Below are 21,267 nucleotides of genomic sequence, written 5' to 3'. Positions count from 1 at the left end.
ATGAGTATCCAGACTAGAACATCAGCAAGAACCAAGAGCAAACCTCAGCCCTATACACCAGCTAAATATGAAAACTTTAGTATCAATAAAACCAGGGCCCTGGACAAAAAACTAGAAGCATGTAATAGAGCAATGGACATAAAAATTGAGCAGAAACATCAAAACTACATCCTAGAGCTATCAGCAGCTGCTTATGAAGTCTTAAAGGGGGAAATAGACATATACTTCGAACAACACTCTACATACAAGCTCTTGCCCAAACACCAGCATGATAATCAAGGGCTATGCATCAGAACTTCACATTCGGTCAGAAATAGAAGTAATAACAGACAACTCTATCGCATCAATCTATTCCATACTACATCAAAGGTAGAGGTTAATGGCCAAGGTATGGAACTCTTCTTGACACACATTGAAGATATAAAAGAAAGAATGAAATCAAGAGGGAACTATAAGATTTACAACAAACAGATAGAGGAACAGATAAACATAATCAAGAGAAATGAAGTTGATATAGAAATAAGAGGAACAGTGAATGAATCATTCACAACAAATAATCAACCTAAAATCAACCACATAAATAGAATACAAGTATCCAAAGGGACAGAATGTATACAAAATACAGACACAGAATTATTAAGTAACTGGAATAGAGCCATTGAATGGTCAGAAGATGAAACAACACCCAGTCAGGACACAAGTACAGTCAACATGTCTACTATACATAACTACTGTGCCATATGCAATCAGACAGCACAACCAGAAACATCCATAGATTGTATTGCATGCAGTCAACTGTTTCACTATGCATGTGAAAACATTGATCCTGCAAGAATAAGCCAAACTGAAGAAGAACAATATTCATGTAGGAGTTGCTCTATCATGGACATGGACGTGGTAAATATATCAACAAGAAGCAATAACTCAATTATAGATACAGAAGAAACAATACCAAAGTTACTTCTAGATGAACAAAGCGTGACAGAGGATTATAGCGAAATAGGCCATATAGTTAAAAATATGCCAGAATATACATCTAAAAACAGTCCAACTAGAACGCAGATCACGAAGGAAGAAACAAGAAATTCTAACACAGAAGTACCAGACATGGTAGAAATGAACAAAACGGCTTCATACAAACAGCAAAACCAAATGGTTCAGCACAGCAGGAATGAACAAATAGAAAATGTAGATGAGACAAAAAACATCAAGGCAAAACCGAAAAGGCAATATAAGTGCAAAAATGTAAATGAAACTACCCAACAGCTTGAAGATCAATTAGCACAATGCAGAGCAAGACTAGTCATAATGGAAGATACCAATAGAGACTATAGAAATACAATCAATCTACTTAGGATGCAATCAGAAGAAAGCACTATTGACAAAAGTAACTTAAATACCTACCAGCCAAAGTGTGACTGTAGCAACAACTTGCAGGAACAGACTATAAACAAAGTCGATATGATGCTGAACAACTTCAGGTTAGAAATGGAAAATAGAGACCTAAGAATAAAACATCAAATGGAGATGAACGAATTAAGAAACAAACTGCAAATAATGGAATTACAGAAAGAAGTAGGAATGTGGCAAAGAACAGGAAGTCATGAATATTATCCTTATAATCAGAATATTGACAATACTAGGAACTCAAACCAACATCAAATGAGTGATCAGCACTCTGGTGCACAGCTTATAAATCAGCAATCCAGGATTCCTAACCAAGCCAATCCACTATTCATGACACCTATGGCACCTCCACACTATAGCCAAATACCAACAGAGCAGAGCAGAATAAATCCTGGCCATATTCAAGCGCCAATGTACTATAATAACAGAATACAGGCTATACCTGTAAATAGCCAAAGTAGCCACCATTATCCTGGCTATAGAAGTATACATGTACCAACTGGCAGTATCAACACTAACATGATACAAAATGCACATTTATACAGACAGCAATATAGGATGACTCCACAACCTATACCACAAAATATAGATCAACACCAAGGATATAGTCAGCAACAGACAAACAGAAAGGAACAAAGTCAAAGAAACATCAATAAAAGAGTTTATGACCAAAGAACAAGCATGCCAGTAATAGCTAAACAAAGTCATGCAGAAGAACTTGAAAGACAAAATCAATTGCAACAACTAACAAATCAGGATGATAATACTAACCAAATAGACAAAGAACCAACAAAAGAAGCTAGAATGACCATCAATCTGACAAATTCAGCTGCCGCCAAAAATAATGAAGCCAAAGCACATACAGAAGTAAGCCATCAAGTAGATGTCATGCCCAGAACTGGTCTTATAACAACGGCTTCTAGTGGGGACGCCCCGCTGGAAGCGGACTGCCATCAGAAGTTCCCCTCTCAAAGGGGGGCCAATGTTGGTGGTCCTAAGCATCTAAAGGGACTAGTTCAGGCGGACAATCTAGAAGCAAAAGAAGATGGGAATAGAAAGAAACCAAACCATTTTTTAGGCAGTGGCCGATCAAACAAGATAAAAGGGAGGATATCATTATAGGTACACTCAATGTACAAAATGTGAAATCAAATGCCCTCTATATCAAAAACTTGTTAAGGGATGTACATGTGCTATGCATTCAAGAACACTGGCTTTTCAATGCGGAAAAGAAAATCATAGCTGAAATTACTGAAAATAGCGGATACATAGCTAAAAGTGTTGATGATAATGATGATCCTGATTTCAACATATCAATGAAAAGGGGATATGGTGGAGTAGCCATAATCTGGAAAAAAGAAATTAATGAAAATATAAAGGAACTGATAGACGGTGGAAATAGAATACAAGCCATACATATTCAACAAGGAGACAAACCAATATGTCTTATAAATGTATATATGCCATCAGATAGCAAAAATGCAGACATCGAATACAAAGACACATTGGCTCAAATTGATGAAATGATAGAGAAATATAAAGACACACACGAAATTATAGTATGTGGAGACATGAACGGGTCCCTGGATAGAAGCTCGACACCTCATGATAAAATCCTAAAGACTTTCTGCAAGGAAAAATGTATAGGAAATACTGAGAAATGCCCAGTAAAAGAGACATTTTATCACCAGAATGGTATGTCGAAAGGACAAATTGATTACTTCCTCTTCAAAAGTAACTCAGAAATTATTAACAAAATCAGACAAATTGATGTCCTTGATACTGACCCAGAGAATACCTCGGACCATGTACCTGTTATCTTGACACTGAACAGCCAACTGAAAAAAGTCAGGGAAAAAGCAACAACTATCATAGCAAAACCTAAATGGACTGACTGCGACCATCAAATTTATAAGGAAGTCATCAATAAAGAACTACCAAAACTCATGCAAAAATCAAAAGGAATTATTGAGAAAGATATAAAAAATCTAGAAAAACTGCTACATAAAGCCGGAGAAGCAGCAATCCCAAAGTATAGAAGAAAAATCAAAATCAAATCAAAGGAAAAGGCGATATGGAATGAACAAATAGATAAGGCATCAAAGCAATCAAAAAATGCATTTAAAGTTTGGAGGCAACATGGAGCACCTCAAGAAAGAAGTAATGAGCTCAAAATCAAAATGACAGCTGCAAAGAGAATACTTCGAAAAGCACAAAGACAAGCTTATGCCTCGCAGAGAGAATCAACAGCGGGAAAAATTATGAAAGCTTCAAACTCAGATACAAAACTTTTTTACAAGCTTATCAACATGCAAAGAAAAACACCACTTATTAATACCAAGATACTGAAACTAAACGAAAAGACTGCAGAAGATGGACCAAGCATAATGAACATCTGGCAAGAACATTTCCAACAACTAGCTACTCCAACAATAGAGGAAAATTTTGACACTGAAAAACTAGAGCTAGTAGAGATACAAAACAATATAATAGAATCCATAGAAAGGGAAAAAGGTCAAGGCATAGATCTTGTTAATGTAAAGGAAGTAAATAAAGCTATAGAAAAACTTAAAGCAGGAAAAGCACCCGATGAAGATGGAATTTCGGCAGAACACTACAAACATGGGATGGAAGAGTTAACTCCCTTTATAGTACATTTGCTAAATTTAATCTTAACCTATTTGGATGTACCAATCTTCCTAAAGACAGGGATTCTAACACCAATCTTAAAGAAAGAAAAAGACAAAACATTACCATCTAGCTATAGAGGAATAACTGTAACTAAAACCTTTGCAAAAATATTACAAAGTATATTGAAGGATAGAGTTGACTCTGTATTTAACAACATACAAAACTCCCTGCAAAGAGGCTTTACAGAAGGAGTATCATCACTATGTGCAGCATTCCTCACATCAGAAGCAATCGAAGAAAGTAAGAAATTAAAGATACTGCTGATCTTAGTAACTCTTGACGCAGAAAAGGCATTTGACAAGCTAAACCATGAAATACTATTCAACAAACTGTACCATTATGGAATAAAAGGAAAACTTTGGATATTACTGAGAAACTTGTATAAAGGAATGAGCATCAAGGTTAAATGGGAAGGGCAATGTACAGAAGATGTCATGGTTCTACAAGGAATTCAACAAGGTGCAAAACTATCTACAACGCTATATAAATGCTACAACAACGTCATACTTGATAGCATATTAAAAAGTGGACTTGGAGCATGTATTGGTGATATACAAGTCCCTGCACCAACATGTGCCGATGACATTGCTGTCCTGGCAAATAGTACTGCAGATGCACAAGGAATATTAAACATCGTACAACACCATACGAGCAGAGATCTAGTCAAAATCAATCCAACTAAATCTGAAGCGGTTCTATACAATGCAAAAGGCTCAAACATATCAACGTTGAAATTTGAAGACAATGACATCAATATAACCAATGAAACCAAACATCTAGGTATCAAAAGAAACGAGCAAAACCGTGCAAATATCTCAGAAAGAATAAGAACCGGAAGGGCAACAATATACAGCCTTCTTGGAGCTGGGTTACATGTCAGAAGGGGATTCTCACCCATGGTTGCATACAAGCTATGGAGAACATATGCAGTACCAAGAAGCATATACGGACTTGAGGTGATGAACTTACTTGCAAAAGAAAAGGATATGCTAGAACTGGCAGAGAGAAAAATCCTCCGACAAATTCAAGGACTTCCAAATAATACAGCAAATATGGCTGTATATACCCTGGTAGGAGCAGAACCTATTGCCATCACATTAGACAAAAATGTACTTACCTTCTTCATGAATATTGTTCGAAATCCAGGAACCATAGAATGTGAAATTCTGCGCCGACAAATAGTATTCTCAGACCAAAGGGGAAAAGACTTTATCAACAGAGTAGAAAAAACTCTATCAAAATACAATTTGAAATCCAGTAGCTACTACATAGAAAATCCACTGAATAAAATGGAATGGAAAAGACTAGTAGGAATAAAGATCAAGGAATACTGGAAAAATGAATGTCATAATGAAAAAATGGAAAAAACATCACTTAAATACATAGAGATACAGAACAATCCATTAAATGAAGCTCACAATATATGGAAAAGTGTAAAAAACAATAGTAAAGATGTAAAGGCAGGAGAAATAAAAGCAAGAATAAGTACTCAAACGTACATATTCCAAGCCAAAAGAGCTAAGTTCGATCCAAAAGTTAACCCTTTGTGTACAATTTGCGAACAGGAAAATGAAGATCTAGAACATTTTATTCTACACTGCAAAGAACTAGAGCAAATAAGATCTAAATACTGCTCAAAAATCGAACAGACAATGGATGAAATTGATACGTCAACATACAAGAAGATCAAACAACAAGGGAATTTACTGCAGCTCATAATAGACTGTACTAGCAAGGACATAAACTGTTACCCAACTGTGTATGAAAACATTGAAACTCTGGCTAGAAATATGTGTTATGAGATGCACTTGCTGCGCACAAAAAGGATAAAAAACCTGATCACAAGTACAGTATAAGTTAACTTCTTAAAATTGTTACTTACAAATAGTATACCATCCAACTATTTTACGGCTTATAAGTTTTTAAAAATAAATCTTCCCTTTAAAATTGTAAGATATCAGTTATAATTTAAAAAGAGTAATGACAAGATCTCCATATAGAAATGAAACTGTAAAGAAAATTTTTTTTTTTTGTATATATTATACCTTAAATTTATGTCCAAACCCCAACAACTTTACATAAGTCTTACAGGAAATTTTCATTATTATTCCTGATATATGTATAGCACCCTCAGCTATGATTATAAGTAATTTTAAACTTTTGACCATTTTAATTCTTGTAAATACATGTATATGCAGTTGTTTTTTAACATTTTCCTACACACCCTAGCACATATAAATCATTATATATTTTTTTAAAACTTTATGATGACAATCCTATGAATTAATTGTGATATCTATTATTTAGTGATCATTATAACCAAATTCAGTCATCTGTATATAATATAATAAATTGTTTCCCTATGTTTTAAGGTGTAAATATTGCTCAAACTATACCCTTTGGGTAGTGCTCCACATTTAATGGAGGAATATACAAGAAACTGAACTGAACTGAACTGTAAGGTAAACCAGTATTGAATACAAGTTACACGTAAATACATATCACATTCCGATTTAGTGTTTAGACAAAGGTCAAGCTATTGTAAAAGTACACGTGACATCCGATGTCAATTTCATAGAATGTAAACATTGAACATTTTCTACTTGCAATACATTTCACTTGCTATTTAGTTAAAAACAGTTAAAGGTATTATTTATTATATTTCTGTATTATATAACCTGTGATATTCGTAAACTAGATATATTTATGTTATATGAAATAGCTTGTTATTTATATATGTTGTATTGCTATTTCAGACTTGTTATTTATATACTGGTACAATAAAGAATCAGAACCTTAAGCTCTCATTGGTGTTATTCCTAACGCATAGAAAACCACCTACTACAAATGGCGCCCACGTTTCGTTGGGTTGATGGCACATACCAGTTTTTGTGGAGATCCAGATTTGATGTCAGTGACCACCATTAGATGTCTCGAGTCCATGTATACAGTGACCATGTGTGTTTGTTTACTTCCGTTATGGTACCATGTGATGAACTTTACCACGTGCTTATGTTTACTAACATTCCGACCCATGTGATCATCGTCCACGTGCGTTTGTTTACAGTTTACCGGATGACATTATAGTACCGGATGTTACTTATAGTAACTTGACTTTTTGTTTTTCACTTTTGGAAAACTGAACTTTTATTATTCTACATTGTGAAATATTGTGATTTAATTATACTTTTGTGGAACAGTGTAATTATTGGAATAGTTTTCTAGTTTAAGGTAGGACATATTTATTTACATTATATACTGTATACCACTTTGATACATTGAAACTTAGCATACACTTTAAACATTTACACACTTAGAACTTATTTAATTTTGAAATTTTACATCCACTTTTTGGGACTTTAAATTTTTTTTTGACGTCCTACATTTTGACCTTTTCATACTTTAACATTTATACATTTAATTTTTTTTTTCCGAGGCTTACTTGGATACGGACTTAGTCTGTTAGTGGACATGTACACTTATACTATTTAGGCATTCATTGATGGTGTACATGTATTACTGATAGTGATAAACATACTTTGTAGATTGCAGTAGCATAGCTACATAGTATATAGCATACACTTTTATATTTTAAATTTATTTTTCGGTATACAGTTGTAGTGTATTGTACTTACATTGAACTATAACCCACATGGTATAGGTCAATGCTCAGTTGAACTTAGCAATTATAACACACATTATGTTTTATGTGTAGCATTGCTAGTTGGTATTAGATACACAGTATATATATCGTTTTATAAATGTACTTTGTTTAGTGACTTGGTACTTAAGTTGATATGAATTAAAATTTATTATCATATTTTTTTTTATATATTAGACATTCACTGAGTTAGATAGTATCTAGATTTTGAGATTGAAGATAGACATTGTTGATTATTTTTTAATATTGATTAAAAATTTCCATTTGATCATTTAGTTTGGTGGTGTTGACATTTTTTTTTGCATTACTATTGAACTTGAATTAGGGTGAATGAATTGAATGTTTATAGGTACACTAGTCTACACCGTTAGCCATGTATGACCAACCGAATGAGCAATATTGCAACGCCAGGTATGATCAACACTACAATACCTACGACACTTTTGATCCACAGTACTATCCACCACGCGGAAAACGTCGTCGCCACCGAAGACGCAACAGACAACGTCCATACTGGGACCAGATAGAAGCTGAATACCAACCTGCTCCTACTCCGACTTATGTATCTCAACCATCCAGAGAACCTGTTATATGCTACAGATGTGGACAACCAGGCCACTATGCCTTTGCCTGCTGTGTTAGATTGGATCACACTAGAAAAGCTTGTAACTTTCAGCAGATGAACACTGAAGCTAAGATATACCAACAACGACAGTTATCAGGTGATACAGAAGGATTACTTGGTAGCCCTAATGAAGTCACAGTAGTCATCAATGGACTTCAAGCAGCAGCACTACTAGATACTGGTTCTACAGTCAGTACAGTTAGCCAGTCATTCCATCGACAGTACCTTGCTGACAGTCCTATTCAGACACTCAACCAGATACTTAACATCGAATGTGCAGATGGCCAGAACATGCCATACCTTGGTTACATCTCAGCAGATTTACAGTTACCAGGTACATCTACATCAGCAGATCCTCAGCCATGCTTACTGTTAGTCGTTCCAGACAGTTCTTACAACCAGCTAGTACCACTTCTACTGGGAACCAACGTGTTGACAGCAGCTATGACTGATGTAAAGCAACGATATGGATCACGCTTTCTACAAACAGCAGATCTACATACACCTTGGTATATCACATTTAGATGTTTGCTTCTTAGAGATAAAGAACTGCAAAAGAGATGCAACAGACTTGCCATCATCAAGAGTGCTGAAGGAAAGACAATCCGTATACCACCTAACAAAGATGTCGTTCTACAGGAATACATGGACCATGAACTACCATACCATCCAGTTTGTGGACTCCTACAGTCAACTGATAGAGCAGCAATACCATCTGACTTAGATATAGCTCCATCATTAGTATCATATCAGTATAGAAACAACAGCATCATACCAGTACACATCAGCAATGTAACTACCAGAACAGTGACAGTTTCGCCAAATGCCATCCTTTGCGAACTTCAGCCTGTTTCAGTCACCGACATTGATGTACCAGACACCTACGAACAAGATGCATGGAATGAATCTACATTTCCAGACACACTTACTGATGATCAACTTCGTAAAGCCAGAGAATTACTTCATCAATTCAGAGATGTATTCAGCACTTCAGATACTGATATAGGCCACATTACCGCCGTACAGCATAAGATAGAACTGATAGATGAAACACCATTCAAGCAACGACACCGGCGTATTCCACCTGCCTTATTCGACGAAGTTAGAACACACCTTCAACAACTACTTACTGCTGGGATAATTCGTCGTTCACATTCGCCCTGGTCATCGAATGTTGTATTGGTTAGGAAGAAAGACAACAAGCTCAGAATGTGTGTAGATTATAGACAACTGAACCAGCTGACGATTAAAGACTCATATGCTCTTCCTAGAAGCGAAGAAATCCTTGACGCCTTGGGAGGAAACAACTACTATACCGTCATGGACATGAAGAGTGGTTATCACCAAGTAGAGGTTGAAGAGACACACAAGGCTAGAACAGCGTTTACAGTCGGCCCTCTTGGTTTCTACGAGTTTAACAGACTTCCGTTTGGCCTCGTAAACAGTCCAGCAACTTACCAACGCCTCATGGAACAGATACTGGGAGATCTTCACCTAGATATATGCTTTATATACCTTGACGATTTGATCATCTTTTCAGAGACGTATGAAGAACATCTTGAAAGACTACAGATGGTACTACAACGACTAAGAGAACACAACTTGAAACTTTCGCCCAAGAAATGTGCATTTTTCAAAGACAAAGTCAAGTACATCGGCCACATTGTCTCTAAAGATGGTATTTCACCTGATCCAGATAAATTAGAGAAAGTTATCAACTGGCCTCGACCCACAACGCCAGAAGAAGTACGTCGATTCCTTGGTTTCGTCGGTTATTACCGCAAGTTTGTCAAAGACTTCTCCAAGATAGCAAGACCGCTCACAGACTTGATGCCTGCACCAAAGAAGTCCAGTAAGCGAAAACCTAAGAAGCCAACAGTTACATCATGGGTTTGGGACAAGCCACAAGAAGATGCCTTCCAGAAGCTCAAAAGTCAACTAGCGATGCCACCTGTTCTTGGTTATCCACGTTACAAGGAACCTTTTGAATTACATACAGACGCATCTATGCTTGGTCTTGGAGCAATACTGTACCAATCACAAGAAGGAAAGAAAAGAGCCATAGCCTATGCCAGCAGAGGACTTAGCAAGACTGAGAGGAACTATCCAGTCCATAAATTAGAATTCCTTGCTCTGAAATGGTCAGTAACAGAGAAGTTTCATGATTACCTTTATGGCAACACATTTACCGTGGTTACAGACAACAACCCACTTACCTACGTGTTAACAACAGCGAAGCTTGATGCCACTGGACACCGTTGGATAGCAAGTTTGTCATCATACAACTTTAATATCGTCTATCGACCTGGTGCCAACAACGCTGATGCAGATGCACTTTCCAGACTTCCAGAACTACTTGGTCGTACCAACACCTCCAACATTAGTACAGATTCTGTGAAAGCCATTTGTCAGTTACAACATGCACAACCATATGTTCAGACGTTATCGATGACAACATCTAAAGCCACTGATGATCCATACTTACCATCACAACATCTAGTTAACATCAAGATGGAACAGAAGCAAGATACTTACATTAAAGATTGGATATATTGGGTTGATGAACATCGCAAGCCACGAAAAGAACAGTTAGAACGTTCACCATGGAACACTTGGTTTTTGAACAACTACGACAAATTAAAAATGGTTGATGACGTACTCTACCGTATTATCCACGACAATGGGGAACAACATAAACAAATGGTATTACCTGAAGTCTGCATTTCCAAAGTATTAACAGCATTACATGATGAGATGGGACATCAAGGCAGAGACAAAACAGTATCATTGGTTAGAGATCGTTTTGTTTGGTTTGGAATGAATCGAGATGTTGACAACTGAATATCGAACTGCGACAGATGTATTCGACGGAAGCAACCAGCAAGTCACAGAGCACCACTTATCAGCATTGAGACGACACAACCTCTAGAGTTAGTATGTATGGACTATCTCTCACTTGAAAGATCTACAGGTGGATTTGAGAACATACTAGTTATAACAGACCACTTCACTCGATATGCCTTGGCAATACCAACAAGAAACCAGACAGCAAAAACAACTGCAGACGCATTCTTTAACAACTTTGTCGTCCACTATGGTTTGCCAGAAAGAATACATTCCGATCAAGGTGCCAACTTCGGATCCAAAATCATCAAGGAATTATGCAACATCACTGGTATGACTAAGTCAAGAACAACACCGTATCATCCAATGGGTAATGGCATCACTGAACGTTTCAACAGGACATAACTTGGTATGTTGGGAACATTAGAGAACGTCCAGAAGAAAGATTGGAAGTCGCATGTTTCTGGTCTTGTTCATGCTTACAATTGCACTCGTCAAACATCAACTGGATTCTCTCCATATTTCCTGATGTTCGGAAGACAGCCAAAGCTACCTATAGACATCGCTTTTGGAATTGTAGATGAAGCTGAACCTATAACTACAACTAAGTATGCAGAAGAAATGCAAGAAAGACTTCGTAAGGCATATGACACAGCAACAAGAAACATCTTTGCTGCCCAGAAACGACAGAAGACACACTACGACCAGAAAGTAAAAGGAGCTGTGCTGAAACCGGGAGATAGAGTTTTAGTCAAGACTCTAGCTTTTGATGGAAAGCACAAGTTAGCAGATAGGTGGGAAGATGACCCGTACCGTATAATTAGTCAGCCTAATTATGGAATACCAGTGTACGTGGTTCAGAAAGAGAATAAAGAAGGAAGAAAGAGGACTTTACATAGGAATCTTTTCTTGCCTATTGGAGATCTGCCAACTGTTAGAGATACAGATAAAGAAAAGAAACGTCCTGCGCCCAGGCAAAGAAGAAAGAAGCAGCCCGAGGAACCGACGAAATCTGAAGGGAACAGTGAGAACAGGACCACTGATGAAGTATCAGATGAGGAGTCGGAGCAGGAGTATGGATATTATATACTTGATCAGGATACACAGGACAACACTAACAGTGATGTACCAGTTGTGGACCTACAAGAAGGAACTCTGGTTTCACTGGTGACGGCCATGATGGAGCTGAGAGTAGTGATCAGCAGGGAACTTGTTTGGGAGGGGACGCTCTTCCTGTGGACATTATTACAGCTACAGAACCAAACCCTGTGAGTGATGAGGAACCTGAAGAAGCGACTGCTCAGACTACTGAAGAAAACACTTCTATTGATCAGGATGAGAGTGCGCCAACAGACTTATCACTAGAAGAGGCAGACGAACCCACCATAGCTCCGGAACAACAACCACGAATTCGAAGGAGACGTATACTACCGACACCACCACGCGACCCACCAGTATCAACTAGACCTCAGAGGGAAAGGAAACAACCGAAATACCTGTATGACTATGTTGTATCCAAGCAGGCTACTACTATCAAACAGCCGGATTGGTTAATGAGGATTCACTGGTTGAAGTCTGAAGCAAGAAAAGGAAGATTTAAAGGTTTAGAGATGGAGTTGTCAAGAACCATACTCGACATCATGCGAACTGGTTAATGGCTTGCCGAGGACGTCAACCTTCAGTGAAGGGGGAAACAGACCGGAATGACGTGGAAGTCATTTTCCTACAGCGGGGAGAATGTAGCAGAGTGATTTTTATGATCATTTTATATATTGTAAAAATCATCTATTTAATTACTATATTTATTATAAAGCTTAATTCCATATTTTGAATATTGTATATTCAGTTTAAATTATTACTTGCAAACCTTATTTTTATGTATAGTAATATTCACGTTATTGTATGAATATTCATTATGCCCGCGTCACACTGTCCCGATTTTTATATACGATGGACACCCGAATGCTAAAATTGTAGTTTCGTACGAAGTTGGTCCCGATCTCGTTAAAATACCAAAAAGTGACCGAAGAAAGTACGATGAATAACGAAGTCTATACGATGGTGCCGAAATTGTATACGATAGCAAAAGATGGACATACGAAGGTTAACCGAAGACGGGTATTTAAGCTTCATATCTCAGCCGTAGCCTACACGATGGATCACAAAGGCTACACGATGGATTACGAAGGCTACACGATGAATTACGGTGATGGCGCGATGGCCATACGATATCTAAAAAATACGAACAGAATTTCGACAACATATCGTTTCTGTACAAATCTGCCATGCATGGCGGGTAATCGATCTTTTTGTCTAATTCTTATAAAACTTAGTTTATTATCCCCTCGCCTACTACATGTAAGTTGCGTGTAGATAAAATTGTTATGGACACTCTAGAACCAAAATGCTCAAAACTTGGTATGGTGTTACTCGTTAAGAATATCTTAAGCGCTATTGACTTTAAAGTTCAAAGGTCAATGTCACAGTGGCAGTTGTAATACAAGGCATTATCACCCTTGTTGACACTCTAAAACCAATATGCTTCAAAAGATTTCAACCACATTTGGTATATTGTTCCTCCTTGTAATGATCTGACATTTTTTACGTTCAAGGCCAAAGGTCAAGGTCGTGCAGATGGACTTGTTTTTTCTCCTTGAAATAGCATAATAGACAGGAAATTGGTTGCTCATTTTTTTACCTGCTGGTTCTAAAGACAATATTAAAGGTATTTCCAGTTACTAAATGTTTTGGTTGATTTCTAAAAAAATAGTTTTTGTATCAAATATGCATATTCAATTTACCATTTTTTGCATGTGTCATATACAAATATAGTATAAAATTGAGAATGGAAATGGGGAATGTGCCAAAGAGACAACAACCCGACCAAAGAAAAAAACAACAGCAGAAGGTCACCAACAGGTCTTCAATGTAGCGAAAAATTCCCGCACCCGGAGGCGTCCTTCAACTGGCCCCTAAACAAATATATACTAGTTCAGTGATAATGAACGCCATACCAATTGCCAAATTGTACACAAGAAACTAAAATTAAAATAATACAAGACTAACAAAGGCCAGAGGCTCCTGACTTGGGACAGGCGCAAAAATGCGGCGGGGTTAAACATGTTTGTGAGATCTCAACCCTCCCCCTATACCTCTAGCCAATGTAGAAAAGTAAACGCATAACAATACGCACATTAAAATTCAGTTCAAGAGAAGTCCGAGTCTGATGTCAGAAGATGTAACCAAAGAAAATAAACAAAATGACAATAATACATAGATAACAACAGACTACTAGCAGTTAACTGACATGCCAGCTCCAGACTTCAATTAAACTGACTGAAAGATTATGATTTCATCATATGAACATCAGGCACAATCCTTCCCGTTAGGGGTTTAGTATCATACCATCATAACATATATGAGAAGAACATAACCCGTGTCATGCCAAAAACTGGTTTTTGAATAAATGTGTTTAGTTCCGATGCAAAGACCCTATAAGTGAATCAATATTAACGCCAAAATATGCATAGTGTCCATATTTGTCCCCAATATGTTACATACGAGGGGATGCCACGCTCGGCATTGCCTTGTTTGAACTGTAAAATGTGTGCACTAGTCTGAATAATCACCCATAATTATGCCCATGTTTACTGATCTATCTTAAAGGTAAGGTAATGGGTTCGTTGATCCCTTTTATTCAAAAAGAGCTCTTTCCAGGAGAATATCACAATAATATAGACAAAAGGAATGATGTGGGGAAAGCAACAAAGGCGGCAAAATATGACATATAGAAAACAAAATGGTTATGGAGTAAACATTCGTGTGACAACAACTCAGACGATGCATAAAAAATCAGAATAATGAATAAAAAGTTGGTTTCCCTATATACGTGTACCTGCAGTGTTGGTGTACGAGGCGCGTTTATTTAAAGGAACCCCAGCATGTAATGATATGAAACAATCCAGATGGAAAAGGCCTGAACATATCGCTCTTATCATAACTAACGTTTTTGTCTTTTCGTGTTGTTGTTGTGAATAGAAGAAATTGAATATGTTCCAACATTGTCTAATATAAATTAAAAACTTTTAATTCTTTGTCACCTTTAATTATGTTACTTGATATAAAAAATTGACAAACAATAATATTTTACTTGTAAAAGTAAATCCTGAGCCTGTAATAGCTGCTCTTCTTGTTCCATTTGAATTAATATAAACAACGCTGTCGCCTTTCTTGTTCTCATAGAATCATATGATATGAGCTCCATGTTTTGTGAACGTCTTTCTTAACTGTCGTATTGGACTGACCAGTGCATATCGCGCATGACACTTTAAATGTATTTTAGCGCGAAAATTAACTTACATTTAGCTGGATTTATTGCTGTCGTAGTTCCATCTTGTCGCCTTCGTACTTTTATTCGATGGCAACACGACGGGATTACGAGGTCTTCACGAAGTCGTGTTGCCATCGTAAGACCTTCGGGTATCTTCGTGATTCATTCGTGTAGACATCGTAATGGCAAAACTGCCCGATGGAAACGATTGAAACACGAATGCAATACGATGTGCAAAGATGCATTCCCGGTGACATTACGATATTGAGGATGGTGATACGAACTCAATACGAACCCTCAACATCGGGCGCACCTTCGGGAATTTTTTAACATGTTAAAAAATTTAGAACCCTTCCCGAAGTTGTCCCCGTAGGCTAGAAAAAGTGGCCGATGGTTAAAGATGGTTAAAGATGGCACTACGAATAGCCCGATCCGGATACGATCAGCCCCGATTTTGAAATTTTCCATTATCGTGTTGCCATCGGCGTAAAAATCGGGACAGTGTGACGCGGGCATTAGGGATTTACTTGAATCATTGTATTTGATTGGCTGTTAATATTTTCGCGGTCAAGTTTGATTTCCTTTGTTTTGTACCTGTACATTTCCACGGGACGATAGCCATGACAGTCCATTGAATTTATGTCTGCTTATCTTGACCACATAGTTTACCTGTAAACCTTATATATTTTGGACAACATTATTATAGAATACTGTAAGTTACTTCTTTATTAACATTATTTATATTTTTCACGTAAATGATATTCTAGTAAAGTTTCTATTTTGTTTTGTAACGTTCTTCTCATATCGCATGTATGTAACACAAGTACACGAGATGTACATGATAGTATTTTATTAAGCTAGAAGTATATGATTTTATAATCTACGGTTTATTTGCCACGGTAGAATTGTATTGTTAATTTGCGTACATTACTATTTGATTATTGTCATGAATAGTCTATATTTTATAAATGACGGCTTATTAAGTGAAAGACGGAAAAGTGTTTCCATTTATATAAAGTAATAGTTTTGTAGTAAATAGTTTTTATCAAGTACAAATATGAATGAGTAAAGAATATTTGTGACGTTGTATATTTTATAATTAGAGTCCGAGTATTTATGTTCGTATTTTGGTTTCAGGACTCCATGTAATGTAATTATGTAGAGCACATGATTGTGATGTTTATATGATGTGCCGTTAACCGTATCAGTACAACTCACTCCACAAGTGGTAAGAGTATATTTATTTATAGTTGAGCATTGTTTATATTGTATTGTAAACATGACTTACCTCCCGTTAATTTGGAGCTTTTAACGAATCGATAATATTGACATCATAAGTCTTTATGATTATTATATTTGCAACTTTATGATTGTTGTATGATATTATGTAGTTAATTATTATACGTATTATATATTTTAATGAAGGCATTATTAATAAATGTAATTGTAACATTTATTATATACCGTTTGTAAGGTAAACCAGTATTGAATACAAATACAGTTACACGTAAATACATATCACATTCCGATTTAGTGTTTAGACAAAGGTCAAGCTATTGTAAAAGTACACGTGACATCCGATGTCAATTTCATAGAATATAAACATTGAACATTTTCTACTTGCAATACATTTCACTTGCTATTTAGTTAAAAACAGTTAAAGGTATTATTTATTATATTTCTGTATTATATAACCTGTGATATTCGTAAACTAGATATATTTATGTTATATGAAATAGCTTGTTATTTATATATGTTGTATTGCTATTTCAGACTTGTTATTTATATACTGGTACAATAAAGAATCAGAACCTTAAGCTCTCATTGGTGTTATTCCTAACGCATAGAAAACCACCTACTACAATTTAACCCGGAAGCCTCTTTAATAATGAAAAATGACGTATTCTATTATTAATCATGTTAATATTAAACAGAGACAGTGGCGGATCCAGAAATTTTCCCTCTCTCGTTATGCTTCAGTGATTCCCTATATAATCAACTTTTTTTTTGCATCGATAATCAGTCATATTAATATATTAGACAATTTTGTAAATTAAAAATTCTAACCACAATTTACACATTGAAAAAGGATAAAAGAATATGTAAACATTGTATTGATAACAAAATTGAAGATGAGTTTCATTTTATATGTGAATGCAACCTCTATCAAGACGAGAGGGAAACATTTTATGATGACATTGTTAATATTATTCCATGTTTTTGTAATTTAGATCATTTTGATAAATTTAAATAATTAATGAACTGTTCGGAGACTGATGTTCTCACCAGATTTCTCATATATATAGACAAATGTATTTTGATTAGACATTCATCAGTGGGAATAATTGCATAATATTGAAGTGTGAGTTTTATCTCTTGCTTGTTATAAGTGTAAAAATTGTTGGCTGTTATGTTTTATTGTTGTTTTGTGTTGTATATGGGTTTTTTTATGTGTTCATGTGTTTTAGCGATGATCCTTTTGTACTGGATTTTATACTGAATAAAATTAGTTAGGTAGTTAGTTAGTTATTAAGATGTACAACAATGTATATTATTTTCTCCGATAAAATAAAGTTCATGTATTGCATTTCTTTCCTTTAAACTCGCCTAGTTGTAAGAAGTGCGCATGTTTCGCTTTGTCTTTCCGGTTCTATTTTTGACTTTAATAATACAAATACGTAAAAAAACATGTTTAGTTCCAAATATGAGCAACATAAATAGCGAGGACTGTGACAATAGCTCTAGGTTTGTAATCATAATACGTATATTATTTTATTTCTTTATCGTTTTACGCAATGGATCAAACTTTCCCATGCAGAAGAGCATTTGGTGATTTCTATGGGACGATTGTAAATAAATCATTGAGTGATTGACATTTGACCCACTTTCATTTTTCGGTCAAATATTGAAATACGACATATTCTGTTTATCAACAACTTGAACCTATACATCACGATACGGTTATATATCAGTACAATTGAGGTACAAAAAGTATATTTCCTTTCAGTTTTCTAATTAAAATTCAGATTCTTGTTTATTTTCGGAAGTCTATATGGAAACAAGTATTAGCTTATGGAAAAGCTTTTCCTTTTTAAAAGGTTTATGACCCCTTTGTTCCCATGTGTTTTACTAAATTTTCAGACCAAGAGCATCAAAAGAACTAAGATTATGATTAATAGAGATGTGCAATTTTGGACATATACCATAGGGAAACTTTGACCAAAGCAATAATATTTCTTGTTTTATTGCAATTAAGGATAATGAGGATTTTGTACCAAATAAAGCCAGAATTTTTGCAGAAAGTACACAGCATTTTATGCAGAATATTTCATTATGAGCAATTAACATACTCACTTGTTTGTCCATGATTGTTATTTACCAAAAGTCCATAACATTTTGTAAGTCACTAAAGTCGAGCGCACCTTAGAAGGTATACTTGAATTGATCCATATATATATTTGTTTTAACCAATACAGGTATCTTAATTTATAAACTTGTGTTAAGAAATCATTGCTGCATGTAGCAATGCATGCAATAACACTATATCCATCAAGCACAGAATTGTCAAATATTTCTAGAGTACTGGTTTTTCTATGAAATTTCCATTTAAACATCAGAAGGGTGCAATTATCCTTAATTATTATAAAATGGAAGTGCATACTAAATGTTAGTGTGAGTTATGATAAAGGTATTTGAAAAAAAATGTATAACTGGATTGTTTGAAGGAGATAAAGCAATAACAGGTCACATTGTACAGGTGTATTCAAGGTATTCTTTCAGCTCCATTGAAGACCTGTTGGTGACCTTCTGCTGTTGTCTGTTCTATGGTCCGGTTGTTGTCTCTTTTACACATTCCCCATTTCCATTTTCAATTTTATTTCAATATTTTACTTCTCAAGTATGACTACAATTGTTTGATATATGTTTTCTTTTAATTTATAGAGCCATCAATAACTCTAACCATACATCTCCTTTCCAGTGTTGTTCATTTCAATTAATAAGTTGGCCACTAAAGATAAAGATAAAACCCCAAATCTTGAAATAACAATGTTTCAATTACAAGGATATTATTATAACTGTCAAATGAAATAATCATGATAATATATGAATTGATTCTTTAACATTCTTTAACATGTTAAATGATCATACATAGAAATGTCCAAAAAAAATCACTAATTTTCCTTAATCATGTTAATGGAATCTTTGAATGAAACAAATGCATGGAAAGTACCAACACTTTTGTAAAACAAATAAACACACAAAAAGTAAGCAAAAGTTGAAGGAAAAGTAGGACCATACAAAAAGGTATCAAATCTGCAATCAAATGACAAAAATATGAAATATACATGATTTCCACACTATTTACCTAACACTTTCAAACATTTAAAGTACCACCCCTCCAACAAAGAAAAAAACAAATTTGGAAAACTAAATGTAGCTATTTAGAAAAGCTTGTATTGGTTCAGCTTTTCTAAAAAAAACCAACATACAATTTGTAAATTGTGCAGCTTTTTATACGACCGCAAAATTTGAAAAAATTTTCGTCGTATATTGCTATCACGTTGGCGTCGTCGTCGTCGTCCGAATACTTTTAGTTTTCGCACTCTAACTTTAGTAAAAGTGAATGGAAATCTATGAAATTTAAACACAAGGTTTATGACCACAAAAGGAAGGTTGGCATTGATTTTGGGAGTTTTGGTCCCAACATTTTAGGAATTAGGGGCCAAAAAGGGCCCAAATAAGCATTTTCTTGGTTTTCGCACAATAACTTTAGTTTAAGTAAATAGAAATCAATGAAATTTAAACACAATGTTAATGACTACAAAAGGAAGGTTGGTATTGATTTTGGGAGTTTAGGTCCCAACAGTTTAGGAATTAGGGGCCAAAAAGGGACCCAAATAAGCATTTTTCTTGGTTTTCGCACCATAACGTTAGTATAAGTAAATAGAAATCTATGAAATTTAAACACAAGGTTTATGACCATAAAAGCAAGGTTGGTATTGATTTTGGGACTTTTGGTCCCAACAGAATAAGGGGCCCAAAGGGTCCAAAATTAAACTTTGTTTGATTTCATCAAAATTGAATAATTGGGGTTCTTTGATATGCCGAATCTAACTGTCATGACTGTGTATGTAGATTCTTAACTTTTGGTCCCGTTTTCAAATTGGTCTACATTAAGGTCCAAAGGGTCCAAAATTAAACTTAGTTTGATTTTGACAAAAAATGAATCAGTTAGGTTCTTTGATATGCTGAATCTAAAAATGTACTTTGATTCTTGATTATTGGCCCAGTTTTCAAGTTGGTCCAAATCGGGGTCCAAAATTAAACTTTGTTTGATTTCATCAAAAATTGAATAAATGGGGTTCTTTGATATACCAAATCTAACTGTGTATGTAGATTCTTCATTTTTGGTCCTGTTTTCAAATTGGTCTACACTAAAGTCCAAAGGGTCCAAAATTAAACTTAGTTTGATTTTGACAAAAAATGAATCAGTTAGGTTCTTTGATATGCTGAATCTAAAAATGTACTTTGATTCTTGATTATTGGCCCAGTTTTCAAGTTGGTCCAAATCAGGATCTAAAATTATTATATTAAGTATTGTGCAATAGCAAGTCTTTTCAATTGCACAGTATTGCGCAATGGCAAGAAATATCTAATTGCACAATATTGTGAAATAGCAAAAATTTTTTTAATTAGAGTTATCTTTCT

At 35.4% G+C, this 21,267-nt stretch overlaps 2 protein-coding genes and 1 long non-coding RNA gene across 4 annotated transcripts in view; all 3 read left to right on the top strand.

The window, feature by feature from the left end:
* LOC139483978 (uncharacterized) lies at positions 1–2,529 on the top strand. Its single transcript, XM_071267696.1, has one exon. The coding sequence runs from the start codon at positions 1–3 to the stop codon at positions 2,527–2,529; it is 2,529 nt and encodes an 842-aa protein (XP_071123797.1).
* A 13,548-nt stretch (positions 2,530–16,077) lies between these two features.
* On the top strand, positions 16,078–17,422 carry LOC139484996 (uncharacterized). Its single transcript, XR_011655223.1, has 3 exons — positions 16,078–16,270; positions 16,696–16,786; positions 17,332–17,422. It is a non-coding gene; the product is annotated as an uncharacterized lncRNA (long non-coding RNA).
* Positions 17,423–18,181: 759 nt separating this feature from the next.
* LOC139484995 (uncharacterized) overlaps positions 18,182–21,267 on the top strand; it is an 82,091-nt gene continuing 79,005 nt past the window's right edge. For both annotated transcript variants that reach the window (XR_011655222.1, XM_071269077.1), the window contains exon 1: positions 18,182–18,303. Coding sequence is in view for 1 of the 2 variants with exons in the window: in XM_071269077.1 (XP_071125178.1) it covers positions 18,185–18,303 (119 nt within the window). In the remaining variant the exon portion in view is untranslated. The remainder of the gene's footprint in view (positions 18,304–21,267) is intronic.

Source organism: Mytilus edulis, chromosome 8, assembly GCF_963676685.1.
Source record: "Mytilus edulis chromosome 8, xbMytEdul2.2, whole genome shotgun sequence".
Lineage (NCBI taxonomy): Eukaryota > Metazoa > Mollusca > Bivalvia > Mytilida > Mytilidae > Mytilus > Mytilus edulis.
This window is presented reverse-complemented; position numbering and strand designations above follow the sequence as displayed.

What these genes read in the sequence shown, in the direction of transcription:
- LOC139483978 (XM_071267696.1), top strand. Translation starts at nt 1, where the DNA reads ATGAGTATCCAGACTAGAACATCAGCAAGAACCAAGAGCAAACCTCAG.